The following is a 23,088-nucleotide window of genomic DNA, read 5'->3' on the forward strand; positions in this document are numbered from 1 at the left end:
GCCGCTCTGCCCGGAGAGACTGGGAGGTGCTCATGCGTGCGGCGCGGAGGCTGTTTCCATCCTTCCTGGCGGGCGACCATGCTGGAAACTATATCTGACCTTCAGTTTCCCACTGCATTAAAGATAATTCAGTTTTAACTCCATAGTCTCAGATGCTCCAGCTGCGGATATAAAATTCCAGCCCAGTCCTAGCAAGTGGTGACCGGCAGCAAGCCCCTTCCCAAGGCGCCCAGGACACAGGCGCTCTCCGGGAAGTGCACACACAGCCGTTAATTACTGTGCACAGATTGCTGTGTGTAGTGGTGTGGAATTCGGTGTCTGTTCTCATTTGAACACTGAGTTCTGGGTTAATAGAACAGTCTAGAGCAAATATAAGTGGAACAATGGGAAATTGATGGGCTACTTCTCTGCACAGAGAGCTGAGGGTGCACCCACTGCTTTGGACAGGGTCCCCTGCAACTCCCCAGGAGCACATCTGGGAGAGGGAGCTGGGGAGCAGGGCCAGCACCCAGGGCTCCCCACGCCACCCCTCCTACAGGCAGATACCTCCTGGAGGAAAGGGCCAGAGCCAAGGTGCAGAGATACTGCCAGGCTACCACGGCCTTTGGTCCATGGGCTGGCCTCTCTTGGAGCCAGGCAGGGTGGGTGGCAGAGACTGAGGAGGTATATGCAGGGGCTGACCCCCACATCTCTCTGCACCCACAAAATCCTGAGGTTCCTGCCAGTCAGCTGCCCAATGGACCCAGGGCGCCCCATTTCCCCACACCCACCTGTCTCTGTTTCCCCTTTCCAGTCAGAGAGCGAGGAGAAGGTTGTCACCTATGACCACATTGGGCCCAACGTCTGCATGGGAGACCACAAGGTGACGTACACAGGTCCAGGGGCCGGGGATGGCCTGGGGCCCGAGGGCAGGCGGGTGGGTGGGGGCTGGCCAATCTCTCCTCTCCTGCTCTGTGGTCTTCTTGGTCTGACTGTACAGACTAGGCCAAGTTGGTCTGCTTTTATTTGATTTTAATAAAATACCAAAAGCTAGGTGGGCAAGCAGGAAGAAGGCAGAAATGACTAGTCACAGTAAAACACGTGATTTTACTATTTGTAAAGAAGTGTTGTTGACAGCTGACTGTTTCTGCTTTGCAAACACGCAGCTGCAGTTTTAATGGCTTTCTCGGGGCAGCCTCACCGTCAGCCGAGGCGCAGGGGTGAGGGTGCTCCCCACCGCATGCCGTGGGGCAGCACTGGCGCAGATCGTTCAACCAGGTGACTGCTCCTCGAGAGTCCTCACAGGAGAGTTCTGACGGGAGACAGATCAGATCTCATTTTCAGCCCAATTAAATGGGTTAGCTCCTTCCATGTTGGAGGCCTGGAGCTGTGAGCCCCAAAGACACCCTGGTGAGATGCCGGACCTGCCCGGTGCAGCAGAGCCGGGGACGGGAGTGTCTTCCTTCCCCACTTCGTTTGGGGCCTATTTAGCCATTCTTTTAGATCAGCTTCTGCACTGATTTTTTAACCCGGAAATAACACCTTGCTTGTAAAACCTCTCATGGCCGGCCCAGCTCCAGTTCCACATTTACAGGGCCCCCCCACCCCTACTCCTGCTCTGCCGTGGCTGTGCACAAGGACTGAGCTGCCTCTGCAGGCCAGCGGCTCCTCGTGGCCCGGTTCCCGGCTGCCCTTGTGAGGTGCAGGGTCAGGGGTGTCACGGGAGGCGGTGGTGTGTACTGGGCTGTCCTGTGTGTGCCGTGCTGACCCCCTCCTCTCTTCCCGCTGCAGCCCGTGTTCCTGGCCTTCCGAATCATGCCCGGGGCAGGTAAACCTCACGCCCGTGTGCACAAGTGTTGTGTCGTACAGTGACATGGTGGTAAATATGACTCCTCCCCCAGTTCAGCTTTTCCACAGCTTTTCCTGGTGCGTTTGTTCCCGTAACAAATTACCAATTCCGTGACAGGGAAGAGATGCCAGCGCCACGAGAGGACCCTTGGTGAGCCCTCCCTGTGGCCGTAACCGAATACGCACTCTTGAAAGCTGCATCAAGAACCCGCCCGAGCGCCACCTGCTAGACAGACGACCAGCCCACACTTCGCTTCAGACTCCGGAACGTTCCGGAGCAGCCTCACATACCTCACTGTCGTGTCTGTTCATGTGACATTAAGTAGAAACATTGTTTTTTTTTTTAAATAAGTCACAGTCCGGTTGTCAAAACTCTAATAGACAGCAAAGAGGGTCTGTACCGTACACTTCACAGTTTTCAGTTTTTAATGATTGTCAGTGGAGGGGCTTCTCCAGCATGGAGACCCCCGTGTCCAGAGACTCCCTCTGCCAGGTGGAGGTGCGTCCAGGGGCTGGGGAAGCCAAGACGGGCACTCCCTCTGCCAGCCGGCAGCGTGGCCCCGCGCACACCTGGGAGTCTGTCTGTGCCGATGCCCCTCCTGAGGCACTGACTCTGGGCCGTGTCACATGGTTTTTGAATCACACTGCAGCTGCTTTCCATTTTTATATATATAAATATATATAAATATATACTTTTTAAAAATAATTTATAAATCTTACCGAAACGTATGCCAAACGTATACCAAACGTATACATGTACTTTCCAGTCTGAATGCACGAGAGAGTCCCATCAGCAGGCAGCACCGGCGTCTGGGGGCTCAGCTGTGTGTCCATCCGCACAGAAACTCGTAAAGAACACGGGGGCTCGCCACCGTGGGTGAACCGGCCCCACGGCACGCCTGCGCGCAGCCCGTTAGCCCATCCGTTCTTCTGTGTAACATTAACAACTGAATGTGAAGTTGATAGCTAGCCTGGGTGTACTTTGAAGAATTTTGTAAACCGTCTGTCTGTCTTTTGTTACTGTTTCATGGTGCCAAGTATTCTACATTACAACAGTAATATGGGAGAAATAGAAATAGCCTAGTTTGCTTCCAATAGAAATTGCTTTTAACATGGGCTGTATATAAAAATATTAAAGAGAAACAGAACTGTACATTTCCTCCATGCTCCGCTCCAGACAACCCATGTAATAACCTTGTTGCAAACATTTTTCTCCTAGCACTAAGTACAGCATTAAAAGGTGAGGAGAGTCTGCTGATGAGACACACACACGTATGTTTTATTGATTTTACTTTAGAACACTACAGAGTTCCTGGCCGGCGAAGGCATTTAGGTGGATGTTTTTGTCTAATCGCTACCGTTGCAAGTGATTTGGGGTCCGCTGCCGAACGTGTTCCTGGCGGAAGGACCGGGTCTGTCCGTGTCCCTGCTGTGGTCGCAGGCTCCGCGGCCACAGTTCCAGCACGGAGTCCGCCCCACGGCTTTCGGCTGTTGGTCATTCTGAGGGTCTGCTTCCTAAGCAATAAAATTGACCATGGTGAAAACAGTGCCGCGTTGCTGTTTCTCTTCCTTTCCCTTCTCCCGCCGCCTTTGAGATGCTAAGTCACGACAGCCTGCAGACCCTCTTATTTCAGATCGAGCTCGTTAGAAACCCTGGAATTTCACTCTATCACTTACTGCCACAAAACACCAAGCGTCACTTCAGAAGAACAACCTTTTGGACGTTCTACTGTGATAAAGGATTTATCCCCCAGCATTTAAAAAAGGGATTATATAAATGCTTTGCTCTCCTCAGAACTCCCACTGGAAGCCCCTCTGCTCCGAGCTGAGCTGAAAAAAGCGTGGCTTCTGCCCTTCAAGTTTCGTCCTTGCAGAAAAAGCTGAAATCTGCCGAGAGCCGGCAACAAAACGCACCAAGTTGAAGCGTTTTACGTTTCTCTTTAACGCTTCCAAAAATGCCTTCCGAGAGAAATCGTATCACTGCAAATATTTCATCATTTGCTTTTAATTTTAAAAAATTAAAAATCAGTAGTCACGCCCATTAAGATACAGCGATGACCAGCCTCGACCACAGAGGCTGCAGGAGGGCGGACGGGTTTTGTCGGCCGGTGTCACGGCCGTGCCGAGCTGTCACCGTTTCAGGATAGGAAACGGAGCCCCCGAGCCCCCGGCCGGGCGCTGCGGGCCTTGCCCAGGGCGTCTCCAGCGCCCTGGCACCGCGTGACCCCTGGAGGCGCCGCCGCTCCGCGGGCAGAATTAGTTCAGGTTTCTCTTTCCGATCCTAGTTTGAAACAAACTGCTTTCACCGCTAAAAACTCCAGCAGGAGGTGGCGGGATGGCCTCGGCGCTGCAGTTGAGACTCGATTCCCCCAGCTGAGTGGAATCGCAGCGGGGCGGCAGGTGCGATCCCAGCCACGGGGCAGGGGGACTTTTAAAATCCTAAGAGCAAAGCGCCTCCGCCGAGCGGGTGTCCAGCAGCAACCAGGACGTGGCCCCGAAGCGGGAAAAGCAAAGAAAGAAAACCGTCCTGCGGGGACCCGGGGCGGACTGCGGCTTACCCGCCCCTCGCGGACCTCCGGACCCCGCCAGCACGTGTGAATCCACCCGGGCCGTACCTGCTGCGGGGCGCGCGCTCCGTCCCCGGCTCCGTGGCGCTGGCTCCCGGCGGCTGTCGCTGGTTCCTCCCCGCGGGCCGAGCCCTTCCCTGCCCCGCGCGCCTTCACGGCTCCTCGCCCCGGCCAGGGGCCCGCAGCCTCCGCACGGAGAACCCGAGGCCGCCGCGCGCCCGAAGGAAGCCCGGGTCCCGCAGGGGCGAAGCCGGGGCAGCGGAGCTCCAGGTCCAAGACGAAGAAACACGCGGTGCAGGCTCCGGAGCCGCGGCTCCGACCGGGACCAGTTAAATAATTTATTGATGATACAAAGCGACTCGGCCCCGACACACGGCCCGCGCCCCGCGCCCCCCCGGGGACGCTGCCGGCTTCTGCAAAAATAAACTCGCCCCCGCCCCGCGCGTCCTCACAAGGCGTCCCCCGCGCCGCCGCCGCCGCACGGGCTGACCAGCGCCAAGTTCGAGGGTTTGTGCTTCTTGAGCAGCCGCGAGATTTTCTCGTCGTCCGAGTTGGGGTCCAGGGGCCGGTTGTATTCGTCGTCGTCCTCCGCGTCCGAGCCGCCCACCTTCAGCTTCTCTGCGTCCGAGTCCTGCTTCTTCTTGGCCGACGCCATCTCCGCCGCGTGCCGCTTGCGCCACTTGGTCCGGCGGTTCTGGAACCACACCTGGGGGCGGACGGGGCGGGCGGGGCGGTCAGGCGGCCGCGGGGCAGCGGCGCCCGGGGCTGGGGACGTTCGCAGGACGCGGGCTCCGTTTTCCCGGCCCGGCCGCGCTCACCTTCACCTGGCTCTCGGTCATGCCCAGCGAGTAGGCGAGACGCGCGCGCTCCGGGCCCGCCAGGTACTTGGTCTGCTCGAAGGTTTTCTCCAGCGCGAAGATCTGCTGGCCCGAGAAGGTCGGGCGCGAGTGCTTCTTCTTCCCGTCCTTGTCCAGGACCCCGCCGGCCGGGGCTGCAGCGGAGGGAGGGGAGGGCAGGGGACCGGACGGGAGGGGGTCAGCGGCCGGCGGCTCCGCGCGCACCCGCCCTCTCGCCCCCTGCACCCCCGCGCCCGAATCCCCGCGCCCGCCACTCACCTGAGCCGGCCAGACGCGGGTCTCTCCAGGGTGCGCCCTGCACCACGCCGGGCCAGAAGATGGGCGGGCGCCCCGGCAGCTCGGCCAGGGGCTTGGGGTAGCCGCGCGCCACGGCGGCCGCGGGCCCGAAGTAGACGCCGGCGGACGAGGCGAGCCCGTTGAGTCGGGGCAGGCCTCCCAGGAGGCCCCCGCCCGCCGCGCTCACCGGCCGGCCCAGGATGTCGCTGATGCCGTGCGGGGTCCCAAGCGGGAGCTGCGCGCCCAGACTGCCCAGCGCGGGCGCCTTGAAGCCGGCCGGGCCCTGCAGCGCGTAGGGGAACAGCGACGTCTTCATCTCGGCCATGTTGTGCAGCGCGGCCAGCGGGGCACTGCTCAGCACGAACGCGCCCGGGCGGTTAGTGTCCATGGGCGCCGCCGCCGCCGGCCCGGGCTCCCATCCGGGCCCCGCCGCCGCCGCCGCCCCCTGCCCGCCGGCCCGGGAAGTTTGCGCGCGGCCCGGCGGGCGTCGGCTGCAGCGCGCGGCGCGGGGCGCAGGCGGGCGGCTCAGATGCGGGGGGCGGGCGGGCGGCGGCGGCTCCGGGGCCGGTCGGAGCGGCGCCGCGCGGGACGGACGCGCTGATAACGGGCCCCCCCCTCCCCCGGGGCGCGGCGCGCGCGCTGATTGGCTGCGGCCCCCGCGATCCGGCCATTGGCCAGCGCCCCGCCCGCCCGCGCGCCCCCGCAGGCCGCGCACTCCATGAAGGGCCCATTAGCGCCGCAGGTGCCTCCCAGGCTGTAAATTTGCCCCCTGATTTATCTCCCCGGGGACCAGATAAATCCAGCTTGGATGGGAGTTTAGTTAGGCAAAGGTTTTAATGCGAAATCAGGGAAAAATACGAGAACATATTTTATGAACGGAAAGAATGCAGATTTGTGACTCCGCCCATGCGCTCGGAGCGCCCCACTCGGGAAGAGCGACTGCCCGCGCGCCACTAGTGACTTTCCGCCGTCCGGGGCTGGGTCCGTGTGGGCGGCCGCGGACGCTGGCAGGGAACGCGCTCCTGGCGGGTCTGGGTCACAGAGCACGGAGTCCGCGGACCTCACAGCCGGGCGAGGCCCGCGCGGATCTTCTGGTTTCCCCATCGAACGGATGGCGTTGGCAGCGGTGCGACGCCGGCGGGAGCGGGAGTCCCGGGGCCACACACGCGGCCCTGACTCCCAGCGCTGCCCGTCATCCACCTCCTGCCGGGATTTCGGGGTCTCCCCGCTGGGGGTTACCGAGGATGTAACCCGGGCCCACGACTTCGCCCACGGGCGGTCTCTCTCGAATCCCTGGCGGGGAGAACAGTGACCAGGGCAGCCTCAGCGCGGAGATACGTCCAGGGCCTCACGTGGGTGCGGGCTGGGAGCGCAGCGGCTTTAGAGGCGCACGCAGGGCCTGTGCCCTCCCCGGAACCAGGAGCCGCTCACTCATCCCGGGGACGAGCGGAAACTCCACTCCCGCCCCGGCGCAGGCGGCCGCCGAGCCACCTCTGGGGCGGCCACCTCTTGCACCTCCGGGGACGCGTCTCATTCACTTAGGGACACGGGACGGCTGACTGTGACCCGCCGCCCGTGGGGAGCCACGCCCCGAATGTGTGCACCGGGACAGCCGCCTCCGGGCCTCTCCCGGGCCTGGGGGGTCCGTCAGCAACGACTTTCTCGTTTCGCCGCGGCCGCCAGGGTGTCGGTGCCGCGGAAGAGGGCGACGCTCAGGGCTCGGGGCCGAGGCCTCAGGCCCGCGCCCGCCGCTCCCCTCTAGGGTTCCATTTTCGTTTTGTGCCGTTAGAGGCGGGGGCTCGGCGCTGCCGGTCGCTCCCGGGAGGCGGCTTAAGCCACTTGCGGCCAAACTCCGGGGCAGTTGTGCGGCGGCTCCTGCCTCTGCTGTGCGCGCTCGGGGCCCGGCGGCGCGGCGTAGGATTCCCCTCAACGGAGGTGCAGCCCCGCGCTCACGGGGGTTTCGCTTCCCCCGGCGGGTCCGCACTCGATTCGATTGGGACTCGACTGGGCGCGGCTGCCCCGCCGGAGATCCGGCCCTTTGGAGCCTGGCTCGGGGACCCCCCAGCGCCCGGCCCGACCCGCTCCTCCAAGGAAATGCGAGGAAGGGCCCTCCAGGGTCGGATTCGGGCCCCTACGAGAACCCCAAGGCGACGGCGCGGCGGCCAAAGCTCGGGTCTGAGAGGCGACGCGGGGTCTGCGGGCTGGGGGCGGGGCCGGCTCTCGCCCTGGAACCCCCGCTCAGCGCAGCGGAACAGACCCTGGGCGGGCCGGGAGGGGCGCGGGTGGCCTGAACCGAGGCTAGGGGAGGCGCACGCGACGGAACGGCGGGAGGAAAGCCGCGCTCGGACGGGCTCTGCGGCTCCTCACACCCGGGGCGGGCTAGAGGCGTCGTTAGCACCGTTTTTGGCCTTAGGAAACGGAGACCTGGAGGCGCTGCGCCGGGGCCGGGCGACCCTGGGTCTGTCTGCGCCTCCAGGTCCTCCCTGAGCTAACGCGAGAGAGCGTGGGTCGCGGGTGGGGCTGGCGTCTCACTGGCTGCGGAGTGCGCGGCTCTCCAGGGGCCAGGAGCTCGGAATGGGGCGGGCCGGGGCGCGGGATTGGGGTGGGGGCCTGGCGAGTTGGGGGCGCCAGCAAAGCCGGATAAGGGCGGTCCCTTTTCCAGGTTCTTCTAAGCCGTAGGCTTCTCGGCGCGCTCCGCAGGTGCCGAGTCCCACCTGGCTTCCCGCCTGCGCCCCTTGCGCGCTCCTGCCTCCTCCCCGCGGAGCTGCGGGCCGGGCCCAGCGGCTTCACCTCTCGACGCTTCCCGGCTCCAACTCCGGGCCCCGCCCCCTCTCCAGCCCCCGGCGGCACCTTTGCTCCGGCGTCCCCCAGGCGCCGCCCCCTCCTCCCAGGGAGGTCCGAGAGCCTCCGCCGCCCGAAGAAGTTCGCGAATGCCACCTCCTGGCCTGGGAGGAAACGTCCGGCGCCAACGCTCAGCGCTGGGAAACCGGGCGCGCGGGTTGGCAGAGACCGTTCCACGTTTTTTTATTCATTCAGCATGTATTTGCGGGGCTCCTCCTGCGCCCGGGCTGTTCCGGAGGAGCAACGTGAACGCAGCGGGCCCGGACCCCGACCCCGGAAGCGGGCAGGTCACGAGCAGCAAACGCGCCGCACCCCCGCGGCGTCTGCGGGGGTGGAGCGGACGATGGGGGGCCGGGCGGGGGTCCCGGGCCGGGAAGGAGAGGCGGCCTAGGCCCAGGTGTCCCGGTCCCGTGTCCGTTGGGGGCTGGGGGGCGGCGGGAGGGGGCCGGCGGGCCACAGGACTCCACACCGAGGGAGCCGGGATTCGCCTTCAGACGCCCAGGCCACGGGAGTTCACAAAGCCCTGATTTACACGGAAATGACTTGTCCCGCGCAGCCCTCGGCGAACTGCTAAGCTGCTGCCCTGACTGCGCCCCCGGGGCTTGGGTCTCCTGGTAGTCGCCGGCAAAGGCCCTGCTCGTCCCTTTCCCTGAAGTGAGCGAGTTTCCAGCCTCTCCAAGCTTGACAAGCAATCGCACCAGGCGTTCCAGACACAGACCGGGCCTCCGTGCGGCCTTGTGACCAGACTAAAAAAAAACAAGATGACCCAAGGGAACCCTCCGTGGTGGCCACCCTTGGAAGCGGAGAGGTGGAGTTACCAGGGCCCCCTGGAGCCCAAGCGGGGGCTGGAGAAAACCCCATCCCCACCCCCCAGCACAGTGGGAGGGGCCCTGCCTCCCCCGCATCTCCGGTGCTCTCTGGGGCAGCCTGGCCGGAGCAGCAGCAAAGAGCTGGGAGGCAGGCGCAGATCCCAGCCAGGCAGCCCTGGGGCCCCACTGGGCCCACCAGGGACCCAGTCAGGTCTGAAAGGCCATGAGCTCGGAGGGCTGGAGTGGAAACTTGCCCAGGGGTGGGTAGTGACACCCCTAGGTGGGCAGAGGAGACTTCCATCCTCATTTTGGCACAGCCTGGCCCCTTCTCACACACACCTCCAGTGCTGCCGGCCTGGTGTGCTTTATTTCAGAGGCCTTGAGGCCCCACCGCCACCTGCGGCCACCTAATTCCATCCCATGCCTGCCAGGCCCTCCCGTCGTGGCCCGCAGACTCACCCACCTTGGCCACTCTTCCCCCCACTTTACATGACTCACCTCCTCCACTGGGTCTCAGCTTGAGGAACGCCTTCTTGGCCACCTGGTCTGGTGCAGCCCCCACACTCCCGCCCAGCACAGCTGCCCGTCTCGGCACCAGCCCCCGGCTGAAGGCATCGGTGGGTGCTTCTGATGTCGCCTCCTTCTCAGCACCTGGCTGGATGCGGGGACCGCCAAGACTGAGTTAATGCCGACGGGGGAAGGAAGACAGCTGCAGGCCTCAGAGGGATTTTTAGAGCTTGGGCATGGGTGGGAGAGGGAGGACTGCGCACCCCACTTCTCGCTGGGAGGAGCAGGCACTGTGGAGGTAGTTCCAGACCTCCCCAAGCCACAGGGCCCCTCCCAGCGGAGCCTGAGGTCTTGCTGTTTAGACCAAGCTCAGACAGCCCCAGCTATGAGCTGGAGGGTGTCCATGCAGAGCCCAGGTGGCTTCCGGGGTCCCAGCTCCGGGTGGGGGGGTCCAGGTGCCCCGTCCTCCGGGCTATGGTGGCCTCTTGCCCACTCGCCAACACTAACTGGTCAATGTAAAGTAGAGGAGCAGGCTCTGGGGAGAGGACACTGCTTCTCCCATCCTGAGAGGCCAGGACAGGGTGCATGCTTGCTGGAGGCTGGGACAGGGCCACAGCGGGTGCCCGAGCACCCAACACTCTCCCTGAAAGCTGTGGGCCAGGCTGTGGAATCCGGAACACCAGTGGGTCGGGGAGCTAAGAAAGAGGGCAGGGGAAGGGGAGTGGGCAGGGGTGCCAAGGCTGCCCACCCTCCCTGGCAGGGAGCAGCTTCACTGGCCAGCAGGGCTGGTGGACCTGGAGGGCAGGGGAGGGAGAGCTTGCTGCAACTCCAAGCACCCCTTTGGGGTGGGCCCCACCCGCCCCGGGCTTTGCCGAAGCTCTGGCTTCACTGGGCCCCTCCCACCTTGCAGTGCCCCTCCCTGAATCCTGAGCCTCTGGTTTTCCTCCAGCTCCTGTTCTTTCTAAGTCACTTATTTTAGTAAATGCAGCAGCCTGCAGCACCCATCGAAAGCACAGAAAGTAGGCCCCGTTCTTCCCCTGGAACGGAGTTCTTCTGTTGTCCCGGGCATCCCTTTCTTCTTGTGATGGAGACACTGCGGGCCACCTGCCCTCCCACACACGGCTCTTCACCTGGACCCTGCAGCATCTCCCACCCACAGAGTCTCCATCCCAGGCTGTCTGGGGTGGGGGGGGGGTGGTGGGCAGGGAGCAGTGCCCAAGGTGGGGCAGGGGCTGGACACTGGGCCTTCTGGTCTCCCCGATGGCTTAGCCTTGGGTTCTGGTGGGCATAGTAGAAACTGCTCTGGCCAGGCCAAAGAGGTTTCAAGTATTCCTGCTCCCCAGGGAAGGGGCATTCAGAGATTCCCCACCGTGCCCCTGGGTGGGAGAGACCAGAAGCAGCCGATGGTGCTAGGAGGTGACCCTGCCCTGCCAGGAACCAGACGGAGGGCTCTGAGGGACCCACAGTGCCACCAAGAGACAAGGTCCTGTCCTCCCAGGAGGGCACCTGGGCACCCGGGGGTGCAGGTGGGCCAGGCTCTGAGCAGTGGAGCTTGGGGTAGGAGGGGCAGTGGGTCTGGAGGTCCCAGGGACAGCAGGCATGCCCTCACCACAGGGTCCTTCAACACCCAGATGCCATCTGGGCCCTGTGCTCATTGGGAGGACACTCTTTTAAAATCCCTCGGCAGAGGTCTTTTTCTGCTGAAGCACTGCCGGCTCTGACCAGCGGCCAAGGCAGCACTGGAGGCTGCAGTGGCCCTGTGAGGGGTCTCAGCTCTGGTGCGGAGGGATTCCAGGGACGCTTGTCTTCAGCCTCAGCCCTGCTGTGGACATCTCTACCCGCACGCTGGACCCCAGGAACCGTGTGGGTGTGCAGCGTCTACACTGGGCAGGCTGCGTCTCTCCTCCCTGGTGTTCACGGTTTGGGGATGTGTCCCTGGGACCCCTGGCTGCTGGGAGGTGCCCTGTGCCATTGCCCCACCTTCTGCTAATGGAATCCATCATCCTCACTCACTTCTCAGGTGAGGCTCTGAAAGGAAGTGGCACGTCCCAAGCTCCTTGGTCTCGAGCTGAGCTGCCCCATCTGTCGGCACTGCTCAAGTTTCTGGCCGTGTAACTTTGGCTTGACACCCACCTGCTTGCCTCGGCCTCTGGGCTGCAGGCTGGTTTCGTCCCTGTTCGTCTCTCATTTTCTGCCTCCTTCCAGGCTGGTCCTCAGGACCCCCCGGGTCAGCAGTCCTGCTGGTGGACAGACACCTCCAGGGCCCTCTTGCCTCCCTGCCGGGTGCTGAGGACCTCACATCTGTGCCACTTCTCAGGGTGCACTGCCTGGGACCTCCCCGTCTCCACGTAGGCATCTCATAGCCCCTGAGGGACCAGTGCTGCCTCCCCTCCTGGGTCCTTCATGGCTCCTGGGACAAGGACACCAGATGCCCATGCCTGGAGGAGTTCGGTGGAGCCCACAGAGGTGAGTGGCCCTCCAAGGGGGCCTCTGGCACTTGAGGGCGGCTCTGTGGAGCAGCTGGGTGCAGCTCTTCTTCCTCTGGAGGCACCTGGCCCTCAGCTGGAGACCTTTGGCCACCTGGGTCCCCCAGTCCCCCAAAAAGCTGAGCCAGAAAGGGGTCTTTGCCCCTGCAGCACCCAGCACACAATACCCCCCAGCTTCTGGCTGGGGTGGCCCCCGGGCAATACCATCCCTTGAGGACATCAGAGCCCATGCCAGAAGCCACCATCCCACCTGTGTGCCCTGTGAACACAGGAGCCCGGCGGTGGGGGGGCGGGCGGTGGTGACTGAGTGGCCTTCAGTCACTGAAGAAGACTGCCCGGGAGCAGGTGAGCCACTGTGGCTGCAGATGTGGAGGGGCCACGCCTTAGGTGGGTCGGCCACGAACTGCCTCAGAGGCACTCTTCTCTGGGGTCCCAAGAATCTTGTCTCCTTCAGGAAAGGACAAGGAGACATGGCTGTAAATCACGCCTGGAGCTAATTCCCCAGGGCTCCGGGGCACCAGATGTGCAGCCGGCATAATGAGCTCTCTCCCGGGGCCTCTCGGTGTCTGGCCACGTGGCGCACGCACTAATTGAGTGCTGAGCTCTCGGAGATTTGTGTCAGGAGCCTGCTCCGGCGCCTTGGCTGTGATCCGAGGATGAGCTTGGACCAGTGTCAGCCAAGTGAGGGCTTCCGGAGGGGCTGCTTCCTGGTGCCCCTCCAGGCTGGGCCACGGCACTCTGTAGGGGCTTCCTGGTGGGTGAGGGTCCCCAGGCGAGTGAGGGGTCCTGTGGTGCCACGGCCAGTGCCTTCTGACAGTGGGCATCTCCACAGGCTCTCAGGGCCCCTTCCTGGCCAGGTCTTCACAGAAGCCCAGGCCCTGAGTGTCTAGTGGCCTCCGCGGCCACGTCTGTGTGACTGGGGCCAAGTGTGGGGTGGCTCCAGCTCAGGACTGTCTGAGCCCCACCCTTCCAGGTGCTCTGAGCTCTCAGGGTGTCACTGTCCATTTATCCTCGACTGGGTCTCGACTGGCCCAGTGGCAGGCAGAGCTCAGGCTGGAGCAGGGCTCGCAGGGGCCCCGGCAGCAACCGTGGCCACACGGGGTCACAGGTGTCACAGGAGGCTGAGAGCCTGTGCTGGTCACCATGCGGCGCCGGTGAGGCTGCCCTCTGCCTGGGTGCTGTGGGAGAGCAGGGGCTGCCGCCAGGACCCAGTGCAGGTCGTTCAGAAGACCCCAAAGTGGGGAATCCCCGGTGTCCAGGCCAGCGAGGCCTCATCTCCAGAGCCTTCACAATGGCATCGCGCATGAGAGGGTTTACAGGACGGGGCGCCCTGCATGGGGAGTGGCCTGTGACTTCTGGGGGACGCAGCTGCTATGTGAAGCCCCCTGGCTGAGCGGCCCCTCCCCAGACATTCTGTCTGCGTCAGCTTAACAGAAATACCATCTGTGGTTGGAGGGGTGCTCCCCAGCCTCTGCTCCCAGCGGAGGGGCCCTGCCCTTGGGAACCAGGGCTTGTCTGGCCTGGCAGTCGAAAGCAAGTCTGGGGCCTGGGGCTTCAGGTGAGTCGGCATCTGTGGGACAGGGCTGGGTCTTGTTCTGTAGACCAAACTCAGCCCCACCACATGGCCTGAGCTGAGCTGGAGAGTGTCCACTGTAAGGCTGGGGCAGGGAGCCACTGCCCGAGGTCCTGGTCTGGGCATGAGTCCCTGAGGCCGGCTGCCTGCAGCTCTCCCACCGCAGCTGGGTCTGGCACCCCCTGCCTGGGGTGTTCTTTTTTCTGTGAACATGTCTTATTTTTATTAATAAACGATTTAGGGTCCCACACCCCGAGGCTGCCCACACAGCCACCCTAGAGGGGGCACAGGCTTCCCGTGAGGATTCGTTCTGGAAACACTTCGGGCCTTGGAGTCAAAGGAGCCCAACAGGAAGACCTGGAGGGGCTGCAGGGGAGGAGTGAGGGCCGGTGGGGCTGTGGGGGAGGAGTGGAGGCTGGAGGGACTGCGGGGGAGGAGTGAGGGCCGGTGGGGCTGCGGGGGAGGAGTGGGGGCCGGCGGGGCTGTGGGGGAGGAGTGGGGGCCGGAGGGGCTGTGGGGGAGGAGGCAGTTGGGGGGTTAGGGAGGTCTGGGTGCACTGACAGGGCAGGCACTCGGGAGCCTGGGAAGAGTCCCTGGCTGAGTCGAACGCAATTAATCTAAATTAATCCATGTTTTCCAACTAGATTTCACCTCCTGCCCAGGCAAGGCAACTTGCTCTGCTTCTCCCAGGAGCATTGAGCGCACTGAACCCCGCCTCCCAGGCACAAAGGGCTCCTGAGCCCGGGTTTCAAGTTCCCTGGGAGATGGGGTCGCACGCTCCAGGAGAGGGCACAGGAGGAGGTGAGCATGGGCCTCGTCCCCAGGGTCCCCTGGGTGGGTGGATCACTTGAGGACAGGAGTTCGAGACCAGCCTGGACAACATAGTGAACCCCATTTCAACTAAAAATATAAAAATTAGCTGGATGTGGTGCCGGGCACCTGTAACAGCAGCCACTCGGGAGGCTGAGGAAGGAGAATCACTTGAATCCTAGAGTCAGAGGTTGCCGTGAGCAGAGATTAAGCCACTGCAGTCCAGGCTGGGCGACAGAGCGAGACTCCATCTCGAGAAATAATAATAAACAAACAGAGGTGTCACTTCATCGTTAGCTGTGTAAACATGCACTGGAGAGCCCGGAGGAGCCTCTGAGCACAAACCCGTGGGCGCCTCTGCAGGGAGGAGCCGGCGGGCACAGGCCGCATTTCTCCATTGTATCCGAGCTGTGCTTCAGCTTCTTTTTTCTGTGAACATGTCTTATTTTTACTAATAAACGATTTAGGAAGTGTGGCTCACCTCATCCGACCGAGCGGGTGGTGCCTGAGTTCCTGGAAGCCCTGGGACCAACCTTGGGCACGGACACTTCCCTTGGTGCTGGCGCCGAGTCCAGGGGGAGCTTGCCCTGGTTCCCAGCACTCTCCAGGGACACAGGGTTTGACCAGGTTTGAAGTCACAGCCAAAGACACTGCCTGTGATGGTGGTGAGGCCGCAGGGGCCACGTCTCACCAGGACATCAGGTCACCCCAGCAGGCTGGTCCCCAAATACAAACACCTGGAACCCTTTCCATAAACCCAGGGCCACTGTGAGCAGCCATTTCACTGCTGAGATTTGCTGTGAGGACGACTGGAGATACGAGGCAACTTCTGAGCCACCCTAGAGGCGGCCACGGCATCTCCAGGTGGATGAACGGCAGCATGGAGGTGGCGCTTTTTCTCCCGTGAGCGTCTGCCGTGCTGTGTTGGGTGGGCTGGCCCTTCTCAAGGCTGCCCCTCGCACTCCGCACGTAAACCTTTCTGTTCTTTTCCACCCGCTGGAGCCTCTGAGCCACGGCGACAGCGGATTCCTGGGGTCCCGTAGGGAGCTCGCCCAGGACCTGCTCTGGGAGCCATCCAGTGTGCAGCCCGGGTGTGCCAGCCCGGTCCTGGGCCTTCAGCCTCCCAACGTGCCAGCCCCCCTTCTCACTGGGATGGCTGAGGGTCCACGCCGGGCAGGCAGCACAGGCACTGGTGGCTCCATGTCAGGATTTCTGTGGTGGCAGCGGATGGGCATCAAGAACTGCCTGTTAGGCTTGTGCCCACACCAAGGTGGGAGCTGCCACCCTCGGGGAGGTGTGGGAACACGCGTGGAGGTCAGAGCCTGCTGCCACCTCGGTGTCTGGGTGCCAGGGCAGCCATTCCTTCAAACATGGGACCTTTCCAAACCAGCACCTCCTCAGGAATTAGGATCGATGGGAGATTGTCATTGCCACAAGAGGCAGGGACATGAGGAGAAAAATCCTATTCTGCTGAATTCAAGGGAAGCCGCAGAACTGCACAGACTCGCCGATGCGGAATCGCCAGCCGCTGCTGCTGTCGCCCTGGCCTGATTCCTTTTGCTGTTGTTTTTTGAGATGGAGTCTTGCCCTGTCACTCACGCTATAGTGCAGTGGCCTGATCTCGGCTCACTGCAACCTCCACTTCCTGGGTTCAAGTGATTCTCCTGCCTCAGCCTCCTGAGTAGCTGCGATTATGGGCGTGTGCCACCACGCCCAGCTAGTTTTTGTATTTCTAGTAGAGACGGGGCTTCACCGTGTTGGTTAGGCTGGTCTCTAACTCCTGACCTTGGGATCCGCCCACCTCAGCCTCCCAAAGTGCCAGGATCACGGGCATGAGCCGCCGCGCCCGGCCAGTGGTGTGTTTTATGAATAGGAAATCTTCCTTTGACCAAGCACATTGATAGAACTTGTCTACCTTTGGGGAGAGTGGAACAGATTATAAATAAGCTCGATTAAATTTTTTTTGGTGTGAGAATTTTTTTCCATTTTGATTTTAGAAATGATATGAACTATTTCTTATATTCAGGTAAGGTAAGAAAAATACAAAAAATGAAAAAATACTGTGAGTATGTTCTTGGCTCCGGATTTTTTCTTGCTAAAACTGTAGTGCAGAGAAAAGTGTGGCTGTGGCTGGAACTGGTGGCCTTGGTCAGGTCACAAGACAAAAGAGTAAAACATGATTTTTAAACAAACTAAGACTGTCATTGCAAGAAACAAAACTTATGTAGTACTTTTAGTCAAGATGACTCTTTGGACACATTACCTTGGTGGAATTATTCCAGTTTAATGTGGTTCCGTGGCTCCTCTTCCTGCAACCACGTGGATACAGCTCAGGCGCCACTCGGGTCTGCGTGGTCTTGGGTTGTTTTCTCTTCTGTGGCCCTTCTCGCCTCCCCCAGTGTCCCCCATTGCTGTTATGTGACAGAACAATCCTGTTAGGAGCCATGATTTATGGTGTGACCCAGAGGTGGTCGAGGTGGCTGGCTGGATGAGGTGGGGGTTGTGCGTCTTCCCCTGGGAAATCCGGCTGCAGTCGTGGCTGGGCCTCACGCGTGCTGCCCTGATGCATGGGATTCCAGGATGGGCACATCCAGGGCGAAGCCTGGGGTCACAGTGGCTCACAAGCCGAATGGAGATGGGTGGACTGAGGCAGTGTGTGGCTGTGGAGTTCATTGTAGAACTGGACTTGGAAGGACCAGGGATATTTTGGGTGCTGGGCCCTGGTTGCCCCAGGTTTTGCTCAGTGAGTTAGGAGAAGGGGCTGGGAAGAAGGAATGTCCTCCGCAGCGGGAGGAGGGGTAGCTTCTGGCTGCTCAGGGGAGCTGTGGATCCATTTCTGCCATAGCCCTCGAGCATGCTGCATGGTGAGCCATGGGACAGGGGTCCTGTGGGGTGTGGGGAGTACTGGGCTGCAGGGCCTCCTCGGGAGAGGCAACCCCAACACAGATGCCAGGGGCAGGCGGCTCCACAGCTTCCTTGCCACCCCTCAGGCCACACAGCCACCTTCCACGCCCTGTCCCACAGCGCAGGTGGGCAGGGCTTTACCACCCAGAGCCAGTAAACCCCTCCTCGGCTAAAGCCTGCGCCAGGATTTCAGCCCAAGTGATGTGATGGTGCTCTCGGGAGAGGAGAGAAGGGAAGGTGATGCCCCAGTGTACGCCTCACCCGAGCCCGGGACGCCTCACCCAGGAAAGCTCACCCGAGCCCGGGACGCCTCACCCAGGAAACCTCACCCGAGCCCGGGACGCCTCACCCAGGAAACCTCACCTGAGCCCGGAAACCTCACCCAGGAAAGCTCACCTGAGCCTGGGAAACCTCACCCAGGAAAGCTCACCTGAGCCCGGGATGCCTCACCCAGGAAACCTCACCTGAGCCCGGAAACCTCACCCAGGAAAGCTCACCTGAGCCCGGGAAACCTCACCCAGGAAAGCTCACCTGAGCCCGGGAAACCTCACCCAGGAAAGCTCACCTGAGCCCGGGACGCCTCACCCAGGAAACCTCACCCGAGCCCGGGACGCCTCACCCAGGAAACCTCACCCAGGAAAGCTCACCCGAGCCCGGGACGCCTCACCCAGGAAAGCTCACCCGAGCCCGGGACGCCTCACCCAGGAAAGCTCACCCGAGCCCGGGACGCCTCACCCAGGAAAGCTCACCCGAGCCCGGGACGCCTCACCCAGGAAAGCTCACCCGAGCCCGGGACGCCTCACCCAGGAAAGCTCACCCGAGCCCGGGACGCCTCACCCAGGAAAGCTCACCCGAGCCCGGGACGCCTCACCCAGGAAAGCTCACCCGAGCCCGGGACGCCTCACCCAGGAAAGCTCACCCGAGCCCAGAAACCTCACCCAGGAAAGCTCACCCGAGCCCGGAAACCTCACCCAGGAAAGCTCACCTGAGCCCGGGAAACCTCACCCAGGAAAGCTCACCTGAGCCCGGGAAACCTCACCCAGGAAAGCTCACCTGAGCCCGGGAAACCTCACCCAGGAAAGCTCACCTGAGCCCGGGAAACCTCACCCGAGCCCGGGACGCCTCACCTGAGCCTGGGACATATATCTGAGGTGGGGGTGGGGATGTCTATCCGTGGTGAGGGTGGGGATGTCTCTCTGCAGTGGGGGTGGGGACAGCCCTGCCTGTTTCTTCTTTCGGCATTCAAGTCTCTGCTGTGGCTGGGCCCTCCTGCCTCCCCAGAGAAGCTGTGTAACCAGAACAGAGCCTGAATTTCCTCATGCTGGGCCATCCCCTCTGCAGCCTTGCTCTCGAGGGCTGGTCCTCTGCCCACAGTACCCCTCATCCCTCTCTACCGCCTGGCCTCTTGCAGGGGTCAGAATTCCTGGATAAGGCAGGATAGAATGGCCTCAGGAACGACACCATCACCCTGGAAGTGATTCTGGAATCGCAGCGGCCTTGGGGAGCAGGCCCAGGCTCCACCCTCGAAGTCCATGCAGTCCTGCTCTCGAGGACTCCACGTTTGAGGGGGAAATGCGTTTCTGGGACCCCTGCCCCAGGCATGGTACATGGCGTCCACAGGATCAGGTTCTCTGGTGAGAACTAAACCAGAGGCAATGCTGTTGCTCACTCGTGTTTACGGAGTCCGAGGCGAGCTGCTCAGGATGGGAAGCTCCTGACCCCGAAGAGTTGGGGAGTTGGCTCCTTCCAACTGTGGCTGTGCCATCCTCGGCATCTAGGTTCTGCCTCACAGCACAATATGGCTTCCAAGCTCCAGCCATCAGATTCTGTTCCAGTCTGCAGACAGGAATAAAAAGAGCAAGCCTTTCCTTTTATGGACATCCCTCGACCCAGAACTTAGTAAAATGGCCACACGTGTTGCAAGGGTGGCTGGCTGTGCACGTGGCCAGGAATGGGAGGTCTATTTCTGTGTGTGTGTTTTTTTTTTTTTTTTTTTGAGACAGAGTCTTGCTCTATTACCAGGCTGGAGTGCAGTGGCAAGATCTGGGCTCACTACAACCTCTGCCTCCCAAGTTCAAGGGATTCTCCTGCCTCAGCCTCCCAACTAGCTGGGATTACAGACACACACCACCATGCCCTGCTAATTTTGAATTTTTAGCAGAGACGGGGTTTCATCATGTTGGCCAGGATGGTCTCGGTCTCTTGACCTCGTGATCCACCTGCCTTGGCCTCCAAAAGTGCTGGGATTACAGGTGTGAGATTTCTAAAGGACCCTGGGAGGCTGGCCTCGAACCAGCCATTAATGGGGGGATCTGTTACTAAGGGACCCTGGTTCTCTCTGACTCCTATTTCTTCAATCAGCAAGAACTGGTCCTCGGGAAAGGCACAGCATTCTGGGAAGTCTCAGCCCCTGTCCCTGCAGGGCTGGGGCTCAGTGATGGGGAGAAGGGAGGGGAGGGGCCCTCGTAGCTCAGAGAGCAAAGCTGCTTGTGATGGGGCCACTCCTCTCCCTTCCGAGTGAGTCCTGTGGCCCCAAGACCTTGGCTCCTCCTTTCATGGGGCCTGATTTTGCGGGGCAGCGGTGGGGGCTGTCTTACCCTGTTGTAGGTCCGCCAGTATTTAGGGGCTGGGATCTCCAAGCTCCTCAAAGGTGGCAGGACATTCTGAGGCTGGGATTCCCAGGAAAAATCCTTCTCAAGCCTACAAAAGGGACAGTCCTGGGTCCAGCCTTCTGCCCTCAGGGATGTGGGGTGCAGCCTCTGTTGGGGGCTCCAGCTGCAGCTCTGCAGGGGGTGGTTCTGGGCCTTGAGAGCCTCCTTCCAAAGATGAGGTCTCCTGGGGTCATGGGTCACAGGGCCCGGCCCCTGGTCTCTGTCCGAGCTGTTGAGCACCCCAAGTCCTCCCAGCACCCCAGTCCCACCCAGTCTGGAGTCAGGGCAGGGCAAGAAAGATGAGCAGGTCTGGGCGGGCCCCAGCTGCAGGCAGCAGGCAGAGCTCGGCCGCGTCCCCATTATCTTAACCCACCTCTTGCCTCTTGTCACAAAGTATTAAAATCTGTAATCAGAACATTTAAGAGCTCCCTGTAATTTGGCCGTCAGTGCCGTGCGGGCCATTAGCCGACTGCATGGGGTATCAATCTAGCCTTCTCTCTCCGGTCCGGATGAATTGTGATAAAAATGTCAGACAATTAGATTACACTGGCCACCAGTGCGGTGATGAGTAGCCAGGCGGGCGTGTCCCTCCAGTCACCCTCACGGCGGGAGCCCCTCCATGCCATGCTGATGACACTCGAGGACAGTGGGATGGGCTGTCGGGGGTCAGCGTGTCAGCCCAGCGAGTGGGGCCATCCCAGGAACCTACGTCCAGGCCCCTTGGAGCTCAGCTTGAGAGGCTGTGGGGCCAGAGGGGGGCGTGGGGGAGGGGCGGGGGAGGGGAACCCCTGGGAACAGGACAGAGGTGAGGGATCCCTCAGAGGGTGCAGAACCCTGAGTTCAGCAGGGAGGGGCAGGGAGCTCCCAGGGCCCAGCCCTGCACTCAGGAAGGGAGCCCGGAGAGGGTTGGGCAGCCGAGTGGCCTCACAGCCTCAGGTCTAACCCTTGGCTGGGTCCCCTCACCCTGTCCCCACATCCTTGTCCCCACGTCCCTGTTCCCTCCGCCCTGTACCCAAGACCCTGTCCCCACGCAGGGCTCTCGCTCCACGTGCCCTTCCCAGGAACCACGGCTGCCTTTTATTCTTAAGGGTGAAGACGTATTGGAAATGGATTTCTGTGTTGGAAATGGGATAATTAAACTGGTTGTTTCCATCTTCATCATCGTCACCATAAAACGAGGCCAGCCGGGCGAGGCTGGCACGAGGTGACACCCACATCTCACGCGAGGGAGCATTAATTGAATACAAATGTCCTTCCCTGGAGTTGCTGAGTTACATTTCAGAGATATGAGATAATGACGCCATTTAATCATTTTTACAAGATATAAAATTACTGGCTCCTCTGGGAAGATCATTAAGGAAAACAATTGTTCACAGCAAATGAAGATAGAGTTTTAATTATTTAACATAGAAATTAAACTATTAGAGACCAACCTTGGATGAGGCAACTTAATAGAAATTTATATACAAGCGTCTGTGAACATTTTAGTTTTATTAACCTGCCTCGCTCCTTCATCCAACTCTGTCTGAAGACCCTCTCGGCTGTGCCTGTGAGTTGGGAGACCCAGAGCCCCCAAGTTTCCAGGGAGGACGGCCAGGCTGTGGCTCACGACATCCTGGGACCTCTGGGAACCTGAGGGCATCCAGGCCAGGCCCCCAGGCTGCCCAATCGAGAGAGGAGGGTGGGGTGGGGGCCGACGGGGGCTTCGAGGGGCACCTGAGGGTTAAGAGGACCTTCTGCAGGGTGCTGGCCACACCCTTTGACCTTCCCATGGCCTTTGGGGTGGGAACTTCCAGGCCACGTGTGACCCCCAGTGGGTATAGGATGGGGGCACCGACTGTGCCCACACCCCCCCAGCCCACTCTGCTGCGGCGAGAGGCCGCCTCCACCGGAGCAGTGAGGGGCTGAGGCTGCGTCCAGAGCTGGGGTGCCGGGAACTCACGCTCCTTTAGAGGTGCTGGCCAGGGGCTTGTCACAGGGTGAGGGATGCTTCAAAGCAGGACTTTGACTTGACCTCCGAATGGAGAAGCCACCAGAGTTAGTGAAGACAAGGCACAAGCTGTCGGTGCAGGAACCGAGGCTGACGGGAACCAGAAGGAGCCCTTAAATATGGCTGGCTGCTGTGGCTTGGGGCTCGGGCCATGAGCAAGGGCGTCTTAAAAACCCTCGTTCTAAACCTCTACACATTTTCAATCTGTAAACTAATAAACGGACATTTTTAGAGGGTGGAAAACTGAGGGCACCAGATGGGGCAGCTTGTTGGGGGCACCCGTCCACCCATCTAGGGCCTGAGCAGGACAAGGCCTTGTGGGAGGGAAGCACAGGGGCAGAAAGGACGTCACCTCCCCCAGCACACTGTCGGGAAGCTGGGGCGGTGCGGGGGACAGCGCCCGGTGTGGGCACAGTCAGCCTCACCTTGTGCTCCCCCAAAGGCCCAGGCCAGGGTTCCCGGCCACTTTCCATGGAGAAGATGGAGCTCATCCTCACCCGGCCCCGGGCCAAGCGGGCACGGCAGTGCAGGAGTGTCCCTGCCTCCCCCCATCCTGAGGGCCCCCTGATGCTCCCGGCCAGGTAAGATCTCCTCAAGTCCCAGGCCCAGCCACCAGCGCGGTTTCTGTGTCGCGCTCGGGACTTGCAGGCTGAGGGCCGTGTCCCTGGAGACCACCTTCCGTCCCCCATTATCTCCAATAAATTGCAACACATCTGCTCTTGCCTCAGAGTTTTTAGGGTGACATAAATTGCACCTATGCAATCCCGTTTCTGCTGGAATATATTACAGAATGCCACTTCTGTTATGGAAGCTAATTGATAATGTGATTTGTTATGTTGCCGGGACATAATTCAGAAAGTTATTTTAAAGCCTTTGATGCATGGAATGGCACTCACTGTTTAATATTTCTCGCATGCGTGGACACAGCGTAGGGTAAAAAATGTGCTGCTGCGTGGATGAAATATTTCCAGAAGCTTTTATTCTTGTTGT

At 61.1% G+C, this 23,088-nt stretch overlaps 3 protein-coding genes across 8 annotated transcripts in view; 2 read left to right on the plus strand and 1 right to left on the minus strand.

The window, feature by feature from the left end:
- The window catches only part of INPP5A (inositol polyphosphate-5-phosphatase A), a 262,671-nt gene extending 259,298 nt beyond the window's left edge, over window positions 1-3,373 (plus strand). For 4 of the 6 annotated variants that reach the window (XM_078346807.1, XM_035269558.3, XM_035269560.3 and 1 more), the window contains 3 exons: window positions 794-862; window positions 1,771-1,807; window positions 1,946-3,373. In XM_078346807.1, coding sequence (XP_078202933.1) covers window positions 794-862; window positions 1,771-1,807; window positions 1,946-2,001 — 162 coding nt within the window. In that variant the 3' untranslated portion in view covers window positions 2,002-3,373. Of the gene's footprint in view, window positions 1-793; window positions 863-1,770; window positions 1,859-1,945 lie in introns of all 6 variants that reach the window. The other 2 variants (XM_008978944.5, XM_035269561.3) reach the window with 1 other exon arrangement.
- A 1,346-nt stretch (window positions 3,374-4,719) lies between these two features.
- NKX6-2 (NK6 homeobox 2) lies at window positions 4,720-6,102 on the minus strand. Its single transcript, XM_002807476.6, has 3 exons — window positions 5,510-6,102; window positions 5,213-5,385; window positions 4,720-5,100 (listed from the first exon to the last, which is right to left on the minus strand). The coding sequence occupies exons 1-3, from the start codon at window positions 5,913-5,915 to the stop codon at window positions 4,843-4,845; spliced, it is 837 nt and encodes a 278-aa protein (XP_002807522.2). The 5' UTR covers window positions 5,916-6,102; the 3' UTR covers window positions 4,720-4,842.
- Window positions 6,103-6,638: 536 nt separating this feature from the next.
- Window positions 6,639-14,544, plus strand: LOC118146446 (uncharacterized). The gene is made up of 3 exons (XM_078346865.1): window positions 6,639-6,773; window positions 7,070-14,122; window positions 14,388-14,544. Exons 1-2 carry the CDS (start codon window positions 6,639-6,641, stop codon window positions 8,012-8,014), a joined length of 1,080 nt encoding a protein of 359 aa, XP_078202991.1. The 3' UTR covers window positions 8,015-14,122; window positions 14,388-14,544.
- The last annotated feature ends 8,544 nt before the right edge of the window (window positions 14,545-23,088 follow it).

This window comes from Callithrix jacchus, chromosome 12 (assembly GCF_049354715.1).
Source record: "Callithrix jacchus isolate 240 chromosome 12, calJac240_pri, whole genome shotgun sequence".
Taxonomy (NCBI): domain Eukaryota; kingdom Metazoa; phylum Chordata; class Mammalia; order Primates; family Cebidae; genus Callithrix; species Callithrix jacchus.